Below are 24050 nucleotides of genomic sequence, written 5' to 3'. Positions count from 1 at the left end.
CCACCAAGAGAGAGAGAGAGAGTACTCAGTTTTTGTGTGGGAAAATATGGATTAAATTGGAGAAATTATATCAAATTTATACAAAATAAAATGGGTGGAAGAAAAGTCAAAATATAAGAAAGAGAAAAGGATGAGAGAAGTGCAATGGAAAAGTAATGAGTAGTGGGAAAAAAAAGAGGCAAACATGGAGGAAAAAGGTTAGAAGAAGTATAACAGTAGGTGTGAGCTAATAGAAAATGAAGAGTTTTATTTTTTATTTTTTATTTTTTTTTAAATTTTAAGAATAGGAAGAAAAAAAATTTAAAAGAGAAAAGAAGATGTAGAAAATAAATAGATTATGTGGCCGCTGATGTGGCTTAATAGAAACATAGCAACAACAAATACTATGCTTGAAGTTTTAGATATATATATATATATATATGTATGTATATGTATATATATATAAAAGAAAAAAAAAAGAAAAAAAAAAAAGAAGTGTTTGTCTAGATATTTGGTCAAATTTTCTGACTAGTGCAAAGTATTAAGATAGCTAGACCCTTATTAAGAATGGCAAAATAGCCTTTGTCAAGCCATTTGGTCAGGTTTCTTGATTAGTGCAAGGTGCTTAGATGGCTAGACCTGTATATGATTTGTCATTTAGTTGGATTTCCTACAAGCAGTTAGAATGTTGGACCTGTGAATAATTAGTAATTTTGTGGATATATAATTTATGATTAAGTTTTGGGAAGAGCAATCGGGAGTTTCCTTATTGTAAGTGTTGTCAAATGTGAGGATATTTGGTCAAATTTTAGATATATATATAAATGAAAAAAAAAAGTGTTTTTTTTTAGGGGAAAAAAAAATTGTTTGTCCAAATATTTGGTCAGCTTTCTTGCGAGTTAAGGTCCAACTATGTTATTTTAATCACTTATTCTTCTCATTATTATTTAATGTAGGATTTCACTCACACATATATACCCAACATTCTTGGATTCAAAAATGATATTCCACCAATTTGAGCATGCTTGGGTCTCATGAAGTTTCTTATATTGCATAAATATGAACTTTTATTGGGAAGGCCAATTCCACGAGAAGTGAGAGAAATGATATGGGTCGTGAGCCTTGATTTGTTAATAAAATATATGGCCATGAGATAAATTCGTATTTTAGTCATTTTGGAGTGTTTTAGAAAAATATAACTATTTTGTGTAATCATAACTTTTAAGACCCAATTTATTATATAGGATAAATCTTATGTCCATACAAGGCAAGACTTAATCAAGAATCGGATATAAAATAAAAAAAAATATTTCAATAATATAAATATAAATTATTAAAATAAATAGTAAAACTAAAAGATCAAAAATTACTTCAAGTTACATGACAAATGCACATTGTATACATCCAAGTTTTTATAAAACCAAAGATTATACTAAATTGTAAAATAATTTAAAATTTAAAATAAAATAAAAGCCTTTAAAATATCTTTAGACTTTTGATTATTGAGCTTAATTAGAGTAAGATTCATTTAAAAAAAAAAAAAAAAAAAAAACAGTAATAGAGTTTTACTTGAAGTAAACTATTGCTAATAATTGTAATGTACTTCTAATGATTCACATAGTAAAATTATGTTGTACAACTTGTAATACTTTCATTTTGCCACATAATTTCACATGTAAGGATTTTGTGTTTGTGTATAAATAGGTTTTAGTCAAGACTTATGTGAATTCCTGTTGCTTTTAATAAATAGAGACTTAAATTTACAGATCTTGCCTGTGGACGATTGGAATGCAATTTCATTTGATTTGATGCAGGGTTTGTCAAATTTGGAAGAATTAAAAGTTAAAAATTATGGAGGAATCCATGAGGTGATTAAGCTTGAAGGGCTTCTTACTATAAAAGGAGAACAGGATCTGTTACTTCCAAGATTGAAGAACATGTTGTTGATTGGTCTACATGAACTGAGGTGCATATGGAAAGGCGCAACTAATTACCTTATTAATCTTAACAATCTTGAAGATTTAGAAGTCATCGGGTGCAAAAAATTGACGCATCTCTTCACACCGGCCCTCGCTCAAAGCTTACAAAAGTTGAAATCTCTTAAAATTGAAAGGTGTGACGAATTGGAGCATCTAATTGTTGAAAATGTAGAAGAACAGGTCTCATCAGAGAGTCATCTCCAACCTTTATGCTTCCCTAAACTGAAAAGAGTCCATGTCACATACTGCACTAAATTGAAATATCTCTTCCCCATGACCGTCGCTGATAGTCTTTTAGAACTAAAGATTCTCATAGTAAAAGAAAACTCTCAATTAATGGAAGTATTCACACATGAAGGAGACGCTGGAGTTCCGAAATATGTAACGCTCCCTCAACTACAATATATGGGACTCAAAGGTCTACCAAGCCTTGTTAACTTCTGCCCAAAGAACTATCAGTTTATACTGCCAAAATGGAGGGAGTTAAGAGTGAAAAGCTGTAAGAACATGAGGACGACTTTTACCCGTACTCCAGACAGAAGTGTGCTTATAAATGGAGAGGTAATCCAATATTCCTGCCTTTTTTTTATTATTATTATTATTATTATTATTATTATCTGTTCACTAAATTATTAGTAGTAGTATACATATTACTACTACTAATAATTATTTGATTTATAACACCAAATATCCTATGTTGTGCATGTGCTTAATTATAATCAACCCTTACTGATAACTGATAAGTACCGTTTGTCTAGTTGGGAGCTTGAGACGAATTTTATTATATTTTAAAAATGTTATTATTATTTGATTTATTTCCTCTTGCGTCGCCAGAATATATAAATGCTTGTTGGCTTTCGATTTGGTTGTTCAGGTAGCCCAGATAGACGAGCCTACGGGGATTTCAACAATTTCTCCAGTGCTTACCATATGGCCTGCCAACAACGATATAACATGGACGACAGGTTTTAACTTTTAACTACACGAACCTTTTATTATATTTAATTTTTTTTTCCTTACTTCTTGCTTTGACAAAATAAACTATTGTTATGTTCAATTGATTTAGATGAGAAAGACGTACGGGATAATAACTCCGAAGATGATAATTCGTGGCAGTTCATTGGATGGATGGGGCTGCTATTTCTGGAGTACGATTAGGTCTCCGAAGATTGTCATCTCTGTATTTACACAACTCTTTTGCTTTCTATTTATTTTCTTTTAACATCGCTATATCGTTGAACTCAAGATACTTTACAAGTGTGTGTCAGTGTGTGATAATTCTACTTTCCTAGTTTCTTTACACTTTATGCTTTCAGCAACACATGACAACAAACAAATAATTTATTTGATGCATGTTTTATTTTATTTTATTTTTTGATAGATAATGTGTTTTTTCTTTATATTTCTTACACAAGAGACAAATAATTGTACAATAACTTTTTTTAAGTGATAATTTATAATTGGAACATTATTTTTACACTTATTATTATACGCCAATCACAACAGATATCCAACAAATATTACATTCTACAGACATTCAATCTAAAAGGGATCATAAAAATCTTATTTAGATTTTAATTGGCATTCCAATTAAATTGATTAAATTGGAATTTTACAAATTTCAGAAATTTAGTATATTTATTTATATTTTAATTAATTATTAAATTAATTATGAAACAGTTTATAATTCTAGTGGAATTTCGTTCCTCCCTCAAAAACTGTAAACTTTTTTATTTTTGAGTTGTTTACAGGTTTGATTTTTAAACCAGAAAGTGACTGATGAGATGATTACCACTAGTTGGAAAAAGTGACTGATAAGATAATTACCGGTACCACTAGTTTCTCAAAAAATAAAAATAAAAAATAAAAAAAAGATGATTACCACTAATGGAGCTAGCTTTTCCAACTCAATAATTGTGCTGTGCTAGCTTTTCCAAAGATTTATTGCAAGATCCTGAATGTGGAGACTGCGGTCTGCAAGTGACTGGAGACTTTGCAGATTCCCGTAACAAAAGGTATGCGAAAAGCCGTTCTACGATCTTCATTTTCCACTAATTCCGACACAGTTATTACTTTACGATCTTTGATCATTGTTTGAAATACTGAATGATTGTATTGTATTTCATAATCAAATAATATACATGAGTGTTTTTATATAAGAGGCATATGTGTGCGGTACAAGTAAAGTGTAGTACAAGAATGTATGCTATACAAGTAATCTAGCTGGGCCTAAAGCCCATAACATAATATACACTAACAGCCCCCCTCAAATTCAAGGTGAATGTGAGACCAGCTTGAGGTTGTCAACCAAATCACGAGTGCGTCCCTTAGGAAGTGACTTGGTGAAGATATTTGCAAGTTAATCTTTGGAGGAGACGGAGAAAAGCTTGAGAGTACCATGGACAAGATGATAACGGATAAAATGACAATCAATCTCGATGTGTTTAGTCCGTTCATGGAAGATATCATTGTGAGTAATATGAATGGCACTCTAGTTGTCACAATAAAGGGGAGTAGCAGAGGATGTGGACACACCCTAATTCTTAAGAAGTCATGGTAGCCAAAGGAGCTCAAATGTGGTAATAGCAAGGGCACGATATTTTGCTTCAGTACTGGAGCCGGCCACAAAAGTTTGTTTCTTACTACGCCAAGAAATCAAAGAAGAATCAAGGAGAAAGTAATAACCCGTAGTAGACCTGCGATTAGTGGGATCTCTTGTCCAATCAGCATCAGAGAATGCACGGAGTACAAGAAGAGACTGAGCTGAGTAGAAAAGGCCATGGAAGAGAGTGCCCTTCAAGTATCAAAGAATGCACAGAATAGCAGCATAGTGAGTTGATCGTGGGGCAGACAGATACTAGCTCACCTAATGAACAGCATAGAAGGTGTCTAGATGAGTAACTATGAGATAAACTAGGCTGCCAACCAATCATATGTAAAGAGAAGGATTAGACAATGGTTCCCCCCCCCCCCCCTCGAGGGTGTCAGATGCACATTAAGTTCAACTGGAGTGTTAATAGTCTTGCTGTCAGTGAGTCCAGCTCGAGACAAAAAGTTAGAAGCATACTTGACTTGAGTAATATAAAGATCATCTGTGGAATGAGTAATTTCAAGACCCAAGAAATAACTGAGATGTCCAAGATCTTTCATCTCAAACTGCTGACTGAGAAAATCCTTGAGTTCTTGAATGCCCCTGATGTCATCACCAGTTATGATCATATCATCCACATATAGGAGAAGCAAAATGGTGCCTTTATCAATATGACGAAAAAATAATGCAGAATCATACGAACTGGCAGTGTAACCTAGGCGAAAGATAGTGGAGCTGAACTTGGCAAACCAAGCTCGTAGAGCTTGTTTAAGGCCATAAAATGCATGTTGAAGGCGACAAACCTTGTTTGATTCAACAGAGAGACCATGAGGAGGTTGCATATAGACTTCTTCACTCAGATCCCCATTAAGGAAGGCATTTTTAACATCCATCTGAAAAAGATCTCATTTACTAGTAGCAGCAATAGCTAAGAGGGCACGAACAGATGAGATACGTGCAACTGGAGTAAGGGTCTCTTCATAATCAATCCCATACTCCTGTGTAAAATCTTTTGCAACAAGATGAGCCTTGTAGCACTTAATGGACCCATCAGAGCGAATCTTGATCTTATAGATCCACTTACAACCAACCACAGACTGTCCAGAAGGGAAAGTGACCAAATCCCAAGTATGATTTTTGGTTAATGCATCAAGTTCCTTTTTCATTGTAATCTGCCATAAAGGGTCAGTGGAGGCCTCACGATAGGTGTGAGGCTCGTGAAATGTAGTAAGGGTAGTGTAACAATGATAGTCAAGTAAATGTGCAAGAATGGATCTTACTCGGGGTTGAGTGGCGAGGTGGAATGTCTTGTGGAGGATCTTCAGGCGGAGTAGGAGCTGGGGACCTAGGCTCAAGGTGAGGTAGCTTGTTATCAACCTGTTCATCTTTGACCTGTCTAGAAGAAGCCTAAAAAATATCTGGAGGTTGAATAGAGAAGTCTAAAGGAGGATCAAAAGTATTTGTAGAAGGAACAAGAGACTCATCTGGAAAGATTTCTAAAATAGAGGAGGTAGTCAGGGAAGAACGAAAGTGAGAAAGTTCAACAAACAATCGGTGTTCCCAAAAGACAACATTACGAGAAACACGAAGACGATGAGAGACAGGATCATAACACCTATACCCTTTTTGAGTTTCATCATAACCAAGGAAACAACAAAGTCTAGATCGAGGCTCAAGTTTGTTGTGCTCATGAGACTGAAGAAGAACGAAACAAGCAGATCCAAAGGAGCGAAGGTGATGATAGTCAGGGGATGACCCAAAGAGACGCTCATAGGGAGTCTGATTATGGATGACAACGCTTGGAATGCGATTAATCACATGAACAGCATGAAACGCAACTTCACCCCAAAATGGGGCAAGAACTTTGGTAGAAAAAAGAAGAGCACAAACAATGTCAAGAATATGACGAAATTTTCTTTTGGCTCGACTATTTTGCTGAGAGGTACCTAGACAAGTTAGATGATGTACAGTGCCATAGGAATGTAACAGAGCTTGAAACGCATATTGAGCATATTCAAGAGCATTATCAAATCGAAAAGTTTTGATACGTTTGGAGAATTGTGTTTCAACCATTTTTGCAAAGTTACTGTATATTGGTAAAATTTCAAAACGAGATTTCATAGGAAAGATCCAACTATAACGAGAATAGTCATCAATAAAAACAACAAAATATCGAGATCCACCAATACTAGCAACAGGAGAAGGTCCCTAAACATTAGAATGAATTAACTCAAAAATATTATTAGAAATGTATTCACTATTATTGAAAGGCAAAGCTGGCTGTTTTCCTAACTGACATGAAATACAATCAAAATTGTCTTTGGACACAGAACCCAACAGACCCTTAGAAGCTAACTGTTGTACCCGAGAAGATGGTGCATGACCAAGACGAGAATGCCAAAGTGCAAGAAATGGTAAGGAAGAAACTATAGCAGCAACAGAAACAGGAACAACTGGTGGAAGATGAAGATTGTCCATGAGAAACATACACACAACTCTAGGACCGGTCCCAAGCTCTTGCCTCGTCCTCGGATCCTGCACAATACACCCAGAATAGTAAAAAATAAGGCGATAACCTAGTTCAGCTAATTGTCCCACAGAGCACAAATTATAGGATAGGTCAGGTACATGGAAGACTCTAAGAACAGAGAGGTCGGAGGTCGAAACAAAACCTAGACTATTCCCATGCATGGTGGAACCATCAGCTATATGAATATTTAGAAGATGTGGTGCAGGGTCAAGTTTGGAGAATAAGGACGAATGAGGTGTCATGTGATTGCAATAGGTAGAATTAGAAAGCCAAGTTTGAGACTTACCAGGTAGAACTGAGAAAGCAGTGGAAAGAGATGCATTACTAGCCATACGAACAGCCTGAGCTATAATCTTCTGTAGTTCAGTGGGGAAGAGGTTGATAGTGGATCCAGAGGACTGGGACTCAGCTGAAATGGAAGCCATCGACGAAGTAGGCTCAATATTAGCAACAGCAGTAGTAGATTTGTTGCGACGGTAATATGTCTCAATGGTATGGCCAGGACGCTTGCAATAGTTGCAGAACTTTTTGTTGGTCTGCTTGCGATGATTGCTACAGCCAGAGGAATCACCTGATTGTTGAGGTTGCTATATGGGTGGAGCAGTAGGAGTAATAGCCAAAACATTAAGCTTATTCTGAGCTTGAAGGGTTGCAAGACGAACTTCTTCTCTAACCAACTTGTTCACAGCAGTATCAAGAAAGGGAGCAAGATTGCGATTTAGAAGCTGATCTCGAATGGGCTCAAAGTCTTTGTGAAGTGATATCAGGAATTCATAGAGGTGAAATTCATCTCTAATGGAAGCATATTGCTGAGCATCCTTTGGGCATGCCCAAGTTGGATCAGAAAGGTCAATTTGGTCCCAAATGAAGCGAAGCTGATCATAGTAGTCATTGATGGATTGCCCTGGTTCTTGCCTGAGTTGATGCAGTTCAACCACTAACTGATATTTCATGGATCTGTGAGTAGTGGAGTACCTTTTGGCCAACATATCTCATACTGATTTTGCATCATCAAAGCTGCCCAACAGATAGATTGGAGATGAAGGGAATGAAAGTGTTTCGAATCCATGTGAGGATCATGTGGTTGTGACTATCCCATTCAATCATGCAAACAAGGAAGACAACATCTTCTTCACAAGCTCCCTTGACAGGAATAGTGATTGCACCAATATAGTAATGCCAGAGCATGCGACCCTTAAGAAAACTGCGTATAGTTTGAGACTAAGATAAGTAATTCTTATTCCTCTCCAATATAGTATTGATGGGGCGAGGAAGAAAAATATCCTTTTTATCCATTTAGAGGCACAATATGCAAAAACAGACTGCAAAAATGAAATCTACGTGAAAAACTGGGTAAGGAGAACCTAGACTGCAAAAGTCAACCCTGGAGTAGAGTCAACGGTCCAAGTCAACGCGAATGACGTCAACAAGATGACGTGGCGCTGACGTCAGCAGATGACTGGATGCTGACATAGCTAGGGTTGATGTGGCACTGATGATGTCACGGGTGACGTCAGTTGGAGCTGAGGACGACGCATGTGGCGCGTGGTGCACTGACATAGAAGTTTTGGGTGGCGCATGAGGGTGCGTGCGGTCTCCGATGACAATGAGACTTTCACCGACGTGTAGATCGGCACAAGATGATCTTAGTAATACCTCTAGAAATGTAATCAGAGCAATATACACAGCGGAGATGACACGTGCAGTAGTCTATGTGGTGTAGGACTCCTCAACGACAGCGGTTGCAGGTTCGGAACCCAAAGACAACGGCTGGAAGACGTTGGAGGTTCAACGACAAGAGGCTGCGGTGACTATTGTGACGACGGAAGCGATGTTGAGAATGGAGTAACACCAATAAAAACAAGACTGCTAAGAAAAGGGCAGAGCAGTGGCTCTGATATCATGTTTGAAATACTGAATGATTGTATTGTATTTCATAATCAAAGAATATACATGAGTGTCTTTATATAGGAGGCATATGTGTGCGGTACAAGGAAGTATATGTGTGCGGTACAAGTAAAGTGTAGTACAAGAATGTGTGCTATACAAGTAATCTAGCTGGGCCTAAAGCCCATAACATAATATACGTTAACAATCATACTACTTAATTACTTTGCAGATTTTGTCTTGGTTTATTTCTTTTCGTTTTTTATTTTTATTTTTTTAATCATTCTAATATTCTATGGGAAATAAAGAAAGAAAGAAAGAACAATTACAAGTCAAACCTGATGAAATGGAGCTTGAAGATTAAAATAGTTAAGAATTGCAGAGTTTGTAAGATAGCCGTATCATATTGTATATTACACCTACATATATTTTTTATTTTTTGGGAAAACATTTGTGGCCTCCATATTTTGACTTTATTTTCAATTTGATTATAAAGTTGTCACTGCTTCCATTTGATCTTTATATTTGTAAATTTAAACATTTTGTTACCTTTCATCATCTCACTTACTGTAAATAGCTACAGTACTAGTTTAAACTGCACTACTAGTTTAAAAATGGTATTTTTGTAAGTAGTATGGAGCTATTCTTTAGCTTTGGAGGGCAATACCCCCAAATTTTGGGGAAAAAAATTAGTAGTATATATATAGTAACTGATTTTAGCAATTTTTGCCAAATAAAATTACACTTGCCCCCTTAACAAAATCATTAGCCCTCTCAAACAAAAAGAAGAAAGCCCATAATATATATATATATATATATTTATAGACACACACACTGATCTAGAATCTTAAAATACAAAGTAGCAAGTTCAAAACAATTAGCCCAACCACAAAATGAACAGGAGAAAAGCTAAAGAAAATTTAGCCCAATCAACCAATTCTAGATCCGGCCCTTGAAACATTTAAACAAAACCAATTTGAACTCAATATCACAACAGATTACCAAAACAATTCCATCAAATTCCAAAAAAAAAGAAAAAAAAGAAAAAAAAAGAAAAAGAGCAAAAACCCAATTAGAGATGCTTGTGAAGGCCGAGGCATGGCTGTGTGTGAAAAGGCAAAGAAAAAAATGGGTGACCATTTCAATGGTATTTTGCAACTTGTGAGCTTGCATCTCTCTCTGGTGTCTCTATTATTGGTGGTTTTTTTTACCTAGACTTTTCTGTCTCTATTTGAAATTTGATAGCATTTCTTACATGAGTAATGAGTGGTGGGGCTTTAGAGACTAGAGGGACTCTCAGAGTGTGTCAGTGAATATGTGGTGTTAGTGTGTGTGGTTTGTTATGGTATGCGTGTGGTGTGTTAGTGTGTGGGGTTATTTTAATTTAGGTGTAAATGCACTTTTGATTCTTATATTTTGGACTGTTTTTCAATTTGGTCCTTAAACTGATTTTTCTCTTAGGTAAGTCTCTTCTTTTTCATAATCATTTTTAAAATGGTCCCTGTTGTTAACCCAGTTATGAAAAATGCTAAAGTAAGAGCATCACCAGTGGGAATGCCAAATGGGAAATGTAAGGATTATTTAGCATTAGGAGCCACAAATCACCCAGCAATTGGACTTGTAAACGTTCGGAATTGTAAATTTTTTTACAATTGTGCTACAGTAACATCTTATTAATAAGATGCTACTGTAGCACAATTCTATTTCTAAAAATTATTTTTTAATTGTCTCTCTCATCCTTTTTATCCGACCAACTTTCTCTCTCCTCTCTCTCTCATTATTTCTTTTCTTTTCTCTATCTTCCTTCTCTCTCTCATTCTGCTCTCCTCTCTTCAGACACAAAACCCCATAGCCACCACAGTGACTACACCATGGCCTGACCCACTGTCACCGGCCATGGCAAGCCACCACCCACTCATTATTTCTCTTCTCTCTCTCGTTGTAGATCAATGTGGTGGCGTGGAGATCGGCATTTGGGTTTGGCGCAGAGATCGATGTTTGGGTGTGGGGTGGAGATCGGCGTTGGGAGTGGTGATCGGCGTTGGGCGTGGGATGTGGAGATCGCCGTTGAGCATGGAGATCGGCGTTGGGCATAGGATGTGGAGATCGCCTTTGAGCATGGAGATCGGCGTTGGGCATGGGTTTCTGGCGTTTGGATCTGATTTGGGTGGCGACGGTGGCATGGGTTTGGGCGACGGTGGCGACGGTCGGATTTGGATTTGGGCATGGGTTTCCGGCGTTTGGGTTGGATTTGGGCATGGGTTTTCGACGTTTGGTTAAGTTTCTGTTGATTTGGGTGATTTTTTGTTATGATTTGCTTCTTGTGATTTTGCTGGGTATGGGTTTGCTAGAGGTTGAGGCCGGTGCTAGAGGTTGAGGCCGGTGCTAGAGGTTGAGGGAGAAAGAGAGGAAAAGAAAGAGAAAAAGTGAAATAGAAAAAAAAAAAAAAAAGATTAAAAAAGAATATTTAAATAAAATGGGAAAAAAATAGAGTTTTGGGATGTTGGGTGTGTTGTAAAATGGTATGGTATAATTAATAAAGTAGCTTTTTGGGATGGTAAAATGAGATAAGATGGTATTTTCGGCTGTGGATGCTCTAACAAACAGAATACATTATTGACATATTAATCACTGACATAATTAATAAAATAATAATAAAATATTTTATTTGATATTTTTTAAATACCATATCAGTATTTTTAAGTTAAAAAAAAATGATGTCAGTTTAATTAAAAAAATAAAAATAATTTATATTTTTCAATTTCAATTTAATTCAAACTAAATTAAAAAAACAAACTTTTAAATCTATAATTATTATTATTATTATTATTATTGCTTTCACTATTTTTTAGGTAAGAACACAAGAACTTGTTCTTCATGTTCTTCCCAAATCCAAGAACAATCAAACCCAAAACAACAGCACATCAAACCCAGAACAATGCACAATTTCATACAAAATCCCTATCCTCCACCGAAACCTCCAAAACATGAAAAAATCATCAAACCCAAACCCACATGAGAAAACCAACCTAGAAAAATCATCAAACCTCCAACCCAGAACTTCATTCTTCATGTTCTTCTCCAAATCAAGACAAACCCAATTCACTAACCCACTCAAAATCAATCTCAGCACAAAAAAATTCCAACACAATCAACATTGAAACCTCTAGGAAATCAAACCCATATATCCAGAAAAATATACAAATCCGCATTAAAAAAAAAAAACAGAATAGTTTGGGCAAAATCTCAGAATACATACAAACCCAGAACATCAAGGGCAGCAAAAAAAAAAAAAAAAAAAAGAAAAAGAAAAAGAAAAACCAATACAACCATTTTTATTTTTGCTTCAAATCTTTCTTCCAAATCCCTAGAGAACAAATGAGATTGAGATTTTGCGAGATGCCCCCTCAGCTTCACCCACCTTCGTCGCTGGGCAATCTCTGCCGCCTTGACTCCAAAATCTGGTGAGCCTGTCCATCGGAGCCTTGTAGGAGCCAAAACGACATCGCCGCTGCAGGTGAGGATAAAATCTTTTCCTTCGCGAAGATTCTCACGCCGTTTGATGCCAACAATGGCGGCGAATTCTTCGTCCCGTAGTTCTGCGCTGACTCAATCTTTCCTCCGCTGAACTACCAGGCTGAGCCGCTAGTGCAGACCTTGTCGGTCACCGACGTTCATGGCGTGGTCTGCTTGTGAGTTTGTGAGCTCCGGCGCCTGATGGAGAAGAAGGCCGAGCTTGAGTGCTTAGTGGTAGAGAGGGTAGGGTGAAGAGAGAGAGAGAGAGGGAGTTTAAGACTAGTGGTAGAGAGTGTAGAAGATTTTTTTTAAGCTGAAGAGATTAACCAAAAACAAAAGCAAAAAGAATTAAAACGATTATAAATTTTTATTTTTTAAGAAATGATTTTAGTTTAAATTAGATTTTAGGTTTTTTTTTTAATTTAATTTACTTTTTTATTTAAATTTCTTAGCTGTCTTTTTTTTATTAATTTAAATGCTGACATGGCATTTAAAAAATGTTAAATATATATATATATATATATATTTTTTTTTTTATTAGCCACTTCAACAAATAGTGCATTCTGTTTGCCACTTCAGCATTTTCCATAACTGGCTTGACGGCAGAGACCATTTTAAAAACGATTATGAAAAAGAAGGGACTCACTTAGGAGCAAAATCAATTTAGGAACTAAATTGAGAAACGACCCAAAATGTACGGACCAAAAGTGCATTTACGCCTTTATTTTATTTATTTTGTGATAGTTATTAAAAGTAATAAATAATAGTGAGTGAACTTTGTGTTTGGCAGAGTTAAAATCCACTTGGGTTATTCATTTTTAATTTTTAACTTAATTAGTTGGTTGATTAGTTAAGAAACTATTTGAATTGTAATGAGATCAGCGTTGTTATTCAAGTATAATCAACATAATTACTCAATTAGAATGTGATTTTTAATGGATTCTTTGATAATGTATATTGAAAGGGAAAGAGAGATACAAATTTTAGTATAAAATAAATTATATGTGATTTTTGAGATTTAAATAAATGTCAAGTTCAATCATGAAGTAGATGACATAGGTTGAAGTTCTAATGTATTAATAAAAAAAATTGAAAAATGGTTATTTTGTATTTTCTCTTTTATTGATATTTCTTTAATATTGAATGGTAGCTTGGATTGTCATGAAAAAAAAATATCTGTTAATGTTCCCCCCCCCCCCCCCCCCCCAAACAAAGTACAAGTTCTAGCTCCATTCTTGTTTGTAAGTGAGATGACAACCAAAATAATTAAAAGTTGTGAAAATTTGAGGACTAAATTGAAAATAAGGCCAAATATAAGGAGCAAAAAGCTATGTTTGACTTTTGAATAATTTACTATGCATTTTATTCATAGCAAAAAGTTATGAAAATATACGTATATTATGATCTATAAACTTTTTTTATACATAATTTTAGACTACAAAAATTTATAATTTAAACAATTTATTGATGATATAGTTATTAATTTTTAATCTTTTATAAATTTTGTAAGCATGAAGGATATAAGAAGGAAATATAATTCAATGATAAATTTGTCAAAATTCATACCTAATAAAAATATATCAACTAAAGTTGTAACCTTAAGTTACAACTAATTTCATAGTTAAACTTTTTTCTTATACTTAAATACTTCCACTTTACGTGACTTTGATACTTTTATTGACAATCTATTTTTTTTTTTTTTTAATTATGTCATTATATACAGCAGCAAAATTATCAAAATCAATATTATTAGTTCCATGTTTTACATAATGTATTAAATATCAACATTTATATTCTTATTATACTTTTGAGTTTTTTATCTATTAAGATTTTTAATAATTTAAATGATCAGATCTTGATTGTCATAATAATATTGAGTTTTTTATCTTATGATTTTCTATAATTTTTTTTTTGAGAAATAATTACAACATGCTGCTAATTCCACAGCTTAAACCCTTTTCCCCATAAACCCCTAAGCACTTTGTGCATGGAGAGGTGTCAATTCAGTTACAATTTTAAATTATAATAATACAGGACAATAAATACTTTTTTTTTTTTTTTTGGCTAAGTAAATGAGTGAAAGAATATAGACTAAATTACATCTATGGTCCTTAAAGTCCAATGTTTCAAAAATTTTATTTGTCCTTTCATGTTTGATTTAGTTTTCAGTTTGGCGCTTTCAGGTTTAATTCTATTTTCATGATAACCCTTTACGTTTTAAAATTTTCATTTTGACCATTTATATTTGATTCAATTTTATATTTGCCATTAATGAAAATGAAAATTTTGAAATGTAAATGGCCGATTAACTTAAAACTTAATTAAACGTGAATGACTAAAATATAAAATTTTGAAATGTAAAGAACCAATATGAAATCAACTCAAATTTAAGGACCAAAATTATACTTTAGTGAAAATAATATTAGAATTTAGGATTAATTATTATGTAATTATTTCCCTACTCTATTGTGTATACATACATTTTTATGAAGAAAAATAAATTATTACAATATAATTTGAGTTTCTATATATTATTTTATAACTTGTGAAATATAACATACTGTTCTTTTATGTTTTTTTTATTAAAATTCTTACTTCTTTATATTTTTTCTTTTATATTGTATTTTTATAGGTTCAAAAATAGTTGACATTGATAAAATATTTTTATTTATAATTTTTTGAATGAAATTTGATATATAATAGATATAATAGTACATATTAATTAATCAATAAAAAAACTTCATGAAAAAGAAAATGTAAGAAAAGTAATTTTCTCTCTTTTTCCTTGCAGTAGAAGGGCAACCGCTAAATTGACACATTTCTAAGCACAAAATGTTTAAGGATCTAGAAGAGAAAAAATTCAAACTGCAAAGTTAGCACCATATTAGCATAACTATCTCATTATAAAAAATAAATAAAAAAGGCAAGCAAAATTAAAGGCAGCGTACTCTGTTCCCCCAATACTCTTCATTCTGCTATCCGTAGCAATTGTTTTGCTTATCATTCAATTTGCATACTCGGAAGTGTGTTAGCTCGTAAACAAGATACACTTCTGATATCAAATTCGTCGCTTCACCTTTCGTTCTTGTCTTTTATTTTCAGATTAGATGGAATTTGCCACCTCCATTTTATTTGAGATTGGAAAGTACACTGTAAAGCCGATAAAACGTCAAGTTAGCTATTTGTTTCATCTCAATACCATCTTCAATGATCTTAGGAAAGCAAAAGAAGAACTGGTATCGATACAAGCAATAGTGCAAGAACGAGTTGAGAGAGCCAGAATGAATACCGAAGTTATAGAAATAATTGTACAAGAATGGCTCACAAAATGTGAACCAAGTAGTGGCAGACGTGCATACTTTAGAAAATAAAATAGAAGAAAACAAGAAATCCAGCAATTATCGGTTTCCTAAATGGATTGGGCAATACAAATTAAGCAAGGAAGCCACCCAGAAGACAACGACTATAAGAAAACTCCATCTTGAGGGCAATTTTACCCAGGTTGCCCACCGTGCTCCAACTCCTGGTATAGAAATCTTTATGTCTAGCGATTTTGAAATGTTTGAATCAAGAAAAATGACTTTTCAACGAATTATGGAGGCATTATGTGACAATAATAGTTACAGTATTGGAGTATGTGGTATGGGAGGGGTTGGGAAGACAACCTTGGTGAAGGAAGTACATAAGAAAGCCAAAGAATCAAATCTTTTTAATGACATTGTGATGACTACTGTGTCCTTTACTCCAGACATTAGAAGAATTCAAGGGGAAATTGCGGACCAATTAAATCTAAAACTTGATGAGGAGAGCAGTTCAGCAAGAGCAAATCGAATATGCTTAAGAATAAAGAGTGTAGAAAAGATTCTCATAATCTTGGATGATGTCTGGAAAGACGTTGAGTTGAAAGTTATTGGAATTCCATTTCATGATGATCACAAGGGTTGCAAGATTCTTCTGACTACAAGGAATGACCATGTGTGCAATTTAATGGATTGTGGAAGGAAGATTCCCTTGAACTTCTTATCAGATAAAGAATCATTGGCTTTAATAAAGAAAATTGCATGTATAATTGATGACTATCCTCCTTTGAATGATGTGGTGATGAAAGTTATTAAAGAGTGCAAAGGTTTGCCTATTGCAATTGTTACAGTGGGAAAGGCTCTAGCAAGAAAACCTCTCAATGATTGGAAGGTAGCCCTCAAGCAACTAGAAGAGTCTAACCTTATGGATATAGAAGGTGTTGATGATGAAAAAAATGTTTATGTATGTCTTAAGTGGAGTTACGATCGTTTAAAGCGCAAAACCAAGTTCTGCTTTTTGTTGTGTTCTTTATTTCCAGAAGATTATGACATTTCTATTGAAGAATTAGCTAGATATGTGATGGGGCTAGATGAATTTGGAACCATTACCTGTCTTGAAGAAGCGAGGAATGAAGCGCGTGTGATCATTAATAACCTCAAAGATTCTTATTTGTTGTTAGAAAGTAATCGAGAAACACATGTGAAAACGCATGACATGGTTCGTGATGTTGCCTTGTGGATAGTATCCAAAGGAGAAAATGAATTCATGCTAAGAGTCTGCACTCGTTAGAGAAGAATGAAAACTTTGATAGTATGACAGCAATATCCTTGATGACTTCGAACCCTGAACATCTTCCCAATAAAATAGCATGTCCAAGACTCAAAATTTTGTTATTGGGACGAAATGAATTAGACTTCAGTGAAGTTTCCGACACATTGTTTGCAGAGGTGAATGTTCTCAAAGTTTTAAGTCTACGACTAAAATTCTTGTCATCACAATCTCTTAACTTGTTTTCAAACCTTCGAAGCCTGTATTTGGCAGGCTGCAATTTTACCAACATCTATTCCTTGGGAAAGCTTAAAAGACTTGAGGTTTTGAGCTTTTACCATTTTCGTATGGATGCATTGCCAAATGAATTGGGGGAACTGAAGAATTTAAGACTGTTAGATTTGATGAGATGTGACCAAAAAAACCCGATTCTGCCAGGTCTATTACAAAGATTATCCTTACTAGAGGAGCTATACATTGTTAAAGACAGCTTCAAAGATTGGGATGATGAAGAAAGACAAGCAAAAATATGCAATGTTAAATTATCAGAGTTAAGTTCACTATCTCGCTTGATTGTGCTCTCTTTACACTTGAGCTTGAACCGTGTTCCTATAGGCTTTGTTTTTCCAAACCTGCAAAGATATGACATATCTATTAACAGTTTCTATGGGTATCACATATTTACTGGCCATCAAATTCCAGAATATCCATACTCCAGAATCTTAAGAATCATCAATTTGGATGCTTCCTCTCCTAATGCATTCAAGCTATTGTTCCGTAGTGTGGAATATCTTTTTAATTGATTCTTGTGGGATGGAATACCTCATTGATATAGCTGGAGGAAACCATGCTGTTATGTTTGCTAATTTGGTCAAACTATCTCTTCAAAATTTGAGCTGTCTGAGGACAATATGCCAGGGACCCACCCATCAGTTAACCTTCAGCAATCTCATAGTATTAGACTTAAATTATTGCAGGTTATTGACCGAGCTACTCTCACCCGTCGTTGCTCAAAGTCTAGGAAAGTTGGAAAATCTAAAGCTCTCAAACTGCGATGCACTGAAGCAAAAAATTTCAAAGGAAGACAGAACGCTATTGCATAGTCAAAATCAACAAATATGCCTCCCGAAATTAAGAATTCTTGAAATAGTTGGATGCAATCAACTAGAATATATCTTTCCAATGACAGTTGCTTGAGGCTTTCCACAACTAGAAACGCTTAGAATGAGTGAACTCCCTCAATTAAAGCAAGTAATTGGCCATGAAGATGAAGGAGAAGTTGTGGATGGGAATGATGTCATACTATCGAAGTTGAGATGGTTAATCCTTGACGACTTGCCAAATTTTGGCACTTTATATCGAGGAACTTGTTCTTCAATGTGGCCATCTTTGGAGGTGCTAAAAGTGGTGAACTGCCCTGAGATGAAGTCATCATTTGCTGCTGATCTGGAAGCTAATATGCAAGCTCTAGGAAAGGTATTTTTTCATTTATAATAAATTTACACCCACATGTCAGTCTCACATAGGGCGCATGAGCCCGGTGCAAGAGATAACTTCTCCTTCCTTTTCTCTTTCTTAGCAATCCATATTTTCAAGGGTCCTCTTCAAAAATTTCCTTGAGTAGTGGCTAGCAATCACCATTACTTTTGCAGAAATTTATTGTTATCAAACACATGTACCATATAGTTTCACTTTTGAATATCTTTTAAAAAAAAACTCTTGCTTCACGTAAATGTCATCAAACACATATCTTGTCCTTTACATAAATTAATCTATGTTTAAGTCTGTTGGATTAATTAAATTTGTATGTGTATTTTTCATAAATTAAAAGTGTTGCACGTGGAAGGCAGACTGTGTGACATAGCTCTACTTCTCTTGACTCAAGGTTTGTTAAATCTTGAAGATTTGGGAATTAATAACTGTGAAGAACTAGTAAGTTGCCCGTGCAATGCACGGATAATGTTGTAATGTTTTATATAAATTTGTTTTTGGAAAATATTATACATATATTATAGCATATTTATTATAAAACTTTATTAGCAATGAGTTTATCATAAAAAGTAACAATTATAAATTGCACACATATATCTATTAGAATTATTTTGTTCAAGTAATGAGTAATAATTAAAACAACTTTGGAGTAATATTGTATAATAAAAGTTGATAAAAGCATATTAATTCATTCTATATTATTGATTTTTATTATGTGATGTAATAAAGCGTCATTACAAAATCTTTTTTTTTTCTTCAGTGCTTTGTTCTTGTGGTATGGTGACGCTTGTTATCATCATCAGTGAAGTTTAGTCCATCCATATTTGTTCAATTTTTGAGCTTTCATCATTTTTTCCTTTTGTTGCATCATCTGTGTTAATCACTAATGAATTGGCACCGGGAGATTCTTGATTAAATCTTACAAAGTTTGGACTTTGTCGCTAAGATTTTTCGTAGGTATTTGCAATTATATTAAATTTCAATGATGTGATAGTTTTTTGTAATTTTTTTTATTTTTGTTAATTTTGGAATAATGCAACAAAAAGAATTAATATAGCATATTGGATTGTGAATGTATTTTTTTTCTTCCATACCTTTTTGTCATTTGAAGGTGCGTAAAAAATCTTAGCAATTATGTAATTTTCAAAACTATCCTTTAGATTAAATTCATTCAAATGAAGTAGGAAAATTAATTTTTTTCCTACTTTTTTTTTAAAATCACGTGGGATTCCTTCTCCAATATCAATAGTTTTATAATAATTTAAATAAGTTATACCTCAGTTTATTTTTCAGCAAGATTTCTTGTAGATTTATTTAGGATTTTCTCGGTATCTCGATCAAATATCACAAAATTTGTTTTGTCAATTGCATCAAAAACTTCAATTTGAATCCTGTATCGGAAGTAGTTTGCAATTGTGTGTGTGTGTGTGTGTGTGTATATATATAGTAGTTACAGTGAGATAAATATATTATAAATATTTGGAGAGTATGTAGTTAATGTGAGTGCCTCTAACTTTGGGATAGAAAGATTTGTTTTTGTTTCACATTTTGCACACCAAAATGATCCTACTTGTGGTTTGACATTCCTTTCACAAAGTATGCACAAAATGTAATACCAACCCATTGTTGTATCAATTTTACTTATTGTTGCAATACCCTAGCAGTTCACATGTTGCAATAAACTTTGAAATTAATATGTATTATTTTTTTTAATATAAATAATATGATGTATTTTTTTTTTACGTAAATGATGAGTATAATTTGAAACGATTAACAAACCTGTTTCTTAGGATCTTATTCAATGCATTTTATCTTTATTATTGTCTTCATATTATTTAAAGATAAATCCTCTTATGAAAATTGTTTTGCACGTATTTTTGGTATTTCTTGTATAGGATCATGTTCTTTACCATTCCTATCATTGAATTTTTTAAAAGAAAATATTAAGTTAATGGCATTTTTGTGAGATAGTATATGCTATTTATTAGACTTTTTATTATTATAAATTTTAGAAATATGCACTTGTCAATTATTTCAACAACCCCAGGGATCTCAAGATTTATATATATTTTTGTTGCATTGGTCAATGATAGCGAATTTGTCTGCATAAATTGCATAGAACATTATTGATAGACAAAAGTATATTGAATTGAAATTGGGGAAAAATGGAGACATGATTTAATGATAATGAGATTTTCTAGAGGTATCATCTATATGTGGGGGAGGAAGAAGAGAGTTTGTAAGAGGGTAAGAATTTTTGCTTTGATTTGGACGTGGGAATGGTCAAATTTTGGTCATAACATATAAGGTAATAACTGTGCTTGAGTTTTTCATAAGGTTTGATATACTTTTAAAAGGTAATCCATTTTGTAGTGAATAGCTTTTGGTCTAATTGGTCTAATTGTCAAGAATAGTTCATATTTGATATAATAGTAAAAAGAAGTTACTATGATCTATTGAGTAACAGTAAAAAATACTTAATAAAAAAAAGGTAAAAAATGTTAAATTTGTATAATAGTAAAAATAAGTTACTATGATCTATTGGGTAACAGTAAAAAAAACTTAATGAAAAGAGATAAAAAAGGCTAAATGCAATATTAGAATGCCACGTGGCAGGACCTCATGCACTCTCACATGAGGTCTCTGCTTTTGTGTGTGTGTATATATATATATATTGAGGTAATAATTGGGCTTGAGTTTTTCATAAGATCTGGTCTACTTTTAAAAGGGAATCCATTTTGTAGTGAATAGCTTTTGGTCTAATTGGTCCAATTGTCAAGAACAGCTCATATTTGATATAATAGTAAAAAGAAGTTACTATGATCTATTAAGTAATATAGTAAAAAGAAGTTACTATGATTTATTGAGTAATAGTAAAAAATAATTAATAAAAAAAGGTAAAAAATGTTAAATGCAATATTAGAGTGCCACGTGGCGGGACCTCATGCACTCTCACATGAGGTCTCTGCTTTTAAATGGAGACATGATTTCATGAGAATGAAATTTTCTAGAAGTATCATCTATACGTGGGGGTGGAAGAAGAGAGTTTGTAAGAGGGTAAGAGTTTTTGCTTTGATTTGCACGTGGGAATGGTCAAACTTTGGTCATAACATATAAGGTAATAACCGTGCTTGAGTTTTTCATAAGGTTTGATATACTTTTAAAAGGTAATCCATTTTGTAGTGAATAGCTTTTGGTCTAATTGGTCTAATTGTCAAGAATAGTTCATATTTGATATAATAGTAAAAAGAAGTTACTATGATCTATTGAGTAACAGTAAAAAATACTTAATAAAAAAAAGGTAAAAAATGTTAAATTTATATAATAGTAAAAATAAGTTACTATGATCTATTGGGTAACAGTAAAAAAAACTTAATGAAAAGAGATAAAAAAGGCTAAATGCAATATTAGAATGCCACGTGGCAGGACCTCATGCACTCTCACATGAGGTCTCTGCTTTTGTGTGTGTGTATATATATATATATATATATTGAGGTAATAATTGGGCTTGAGTTTTTCATAAGATCTGGTCTACTTTTAAAAGGGAATCCATTTTGTAGTGAATAGCTTTTGGTCTAATTGGTCCAATTGTCAAGAACAGCTCATATTTGATATAATAGTAAAAAGAAGTTACTATGATCTATTAAGTAATATAGTAAAAAGAAGTTACTATGATTTATTGAGTAATAGTAAAAAATAATTAACAAAAAAAGGTAAAAAATGTTAAATTTATATGATAGTAAAAATAAGTTATTATGATTTATTGGGTAACAGTAAAAAAAAAACTTAATGAAAAATGTAAAAAATATTAAATGCAATATTAGAGTGCCACGTGGCAGGACCTCATGCACTCTCACATAAGGTATCTTCTTTTATATATATATTGACATTGATTAGAAGAGATGTTTAAGCCTGCAGGATTTCTTCCCAAGGAAATCATCAAGACGAATTGTTGCTCTCAAGATTAACAGTGTCAAGGTGTAAGCGATTAAGAAAGCTCTTCACACTAACCATTGCTCAAAGTTTACAGAAATTGAGATGTGATGAATTAGAGCATTTAATTACTCAGGATGATCAGATCTTACCAGAGGCTCATCTCCAGCACACATTCTTTCCACAACTAGTTGAAGTCACCTCCTTCAATGTGGCCATCAGAAACATGCAAAGCTTTCATCAATTCAACTCAAAGATAATCAAAAACGACATGAAGAGCCTTTAAGCTCAATAGCATTGCTTGCTGTTTCTAACAGAGACATCTAAGGTTTGAATCCCCCCTCCCCCGCTTAAAAGGTATCAAAAATATTCAAAAATAAACTCATTAATCCCATTTCAGTTCCAAGTCAATTTTCGATATATACCTATGAAAACAAAAAAATTCATTATTATAAAAAAAAAAAAAAAAATTAAGCTTTCTAATTATATTTCGGGAAATACCAAGTAAAACTACTATAATCAACACAAAAGTAAGAACAGAACTTTGATATGAAAATAATAAAAAACTACCCCTTCTGGTACAATCTAGAAAACAAAACTTCAGATAAGAAAGATCCTACTTGGTACAATTAAACATCAAACAGATTGAAATGGACTCACTAAACCTATAAAACCCATCCAACACCTAAAAATTCACAGTTAATTCCACACAAAAATGTAGTAATACAACACTGTTGTCCATAATTCAGGAAGCACCCATAAAAATTCAAAGTATACAATAGCTATATAACAACAATTTGAAGCAATCAAATCATGAAAGCAAGTTAATCAATAAAAAATGAAGGAGAAAATTTTCAGCTACTTCAAATTTGCATAATTCAAAACATTACGCACATTGAAAACCATTTACTCATTGCACCAATTCACATAAATAAATAACAGATGAGGTCAAATCAAAATTGAGAAACCAAAGTGTTGAACAAATACAAATGCAAACTTTGACAGTTGTGTACCTAAAGATTCCAAATGGGTACCCAGAAAAGCTGAAGAAACCAGAAAATAAGAAATACCCAGAAACATTAACAATCGCTAAGTTGAGGAAACTATCAGAAACAAACGAATAAATGTATGACAGAAACGTTGTATAAAGGAAAAAGGTAAAAATGTTGTTGTTGTTGTTGTATAAAGGAAGAGAGAATCGAAAAGGAGATCGAGAACCGGAGAGTCGTAGACGGACTTCATCTCGTTTTGTGTCTATGGACACGAGACGAGATGAAGTCCGTCTACGACTCTTTAGGTACACAGCTCTCAAATGAAGGAGATGAAGTTCGTCTTCTTCTTCTTCTTCAATTAAATGAAATTGAAGAAGAAGAAGAAGAGGAAAAGAGGGAGATTCTAGGGCTTGTTGGGATTTGCCGAAATAAATATACATTTTATAAATAAAAATAAAAATCAAATAATTTATTTACAAACATAAACCCTAACTCAGAAAATTTAAGGCTAACAGAAATCATGTACCTTCACAGGTGGATCTAGAGGCGCCAATACTTCACACGGACCGTCCGAGTGAGGGCTT

At 33.5% G+C, this 24050-nt stretch overlaps 3 protein-coding genes across 3 annotated transcripts in view; all 3 read left to right on the top strand.

The window, feature by feature from the left end:
* The window catches only part of LOC126694621 (probable disease resistance protein At4g27220), an 88671-nt gene extending 85343 nt beyond the window's left edge, over positions 1–3328 (top strand). The window contains exons 5-7 of the mRNA XM_050390991.1: positions 1746–2519; positions 2833–2923; positions 3025–3328. Coding sequence (XP_050246948.1) covers positions 1746–2519; positions 2833–2923; positions 3025–3116 — 957 coding nt within the window. The 3' untranslated portion in view covers positions 3117–3328. The remainder of the gene's footprint in view (positions 1–1745; positions 2520–2832; positions 2924–3024) is intronic.
* LOC126695862 (disease resistance protein SUMM2-like) overlaps positions 1–24050 on the top strand; it is a 79510-nt gene that overhangs the window by 14499 nt on the left and 40961 nt on the right. The window lies entirely within an intron of this gene.
* On the top strand, positions 16076–17071 carry LOC126695865 (disease resistance protein At4g27190-like). Its single transcript, XM_050392662.1, has one exon. The coding sequence runs from the start codon at positions 16076–16078 to the stop codon at positions 17069–17071; it is 996 nt and encodes a 331-aa protein (XP_050248619.1).

This window comes from Quercus robur, chromosome 8 (assembly GCF_932294415.1).
Source record: "Quercus robur chromosome 8, dhQueRobu3.1, whole genome shotgun sequence".
Taxonomy (NCBI): Eukaryota; Viridiplantae; Streptophyta; class Magnoliopsida; order Fagales; family Fagaceae; genus Quercus; species Quercus robur.
Note: the sequence above shows the minus strand (reverse complement) of the source record. Positions and strands in the feature narration are given on the sequence as shown.

What these genes read in the sequence shown, in the direction of transcription:
- LOC126695865 (XM_050392662.1), top strand. Translation starts at nt 16,076, where the DNA reads ATGGAGGCATTATGTGACAATAATAGTTACAGTATTGGAGTATGTGGT.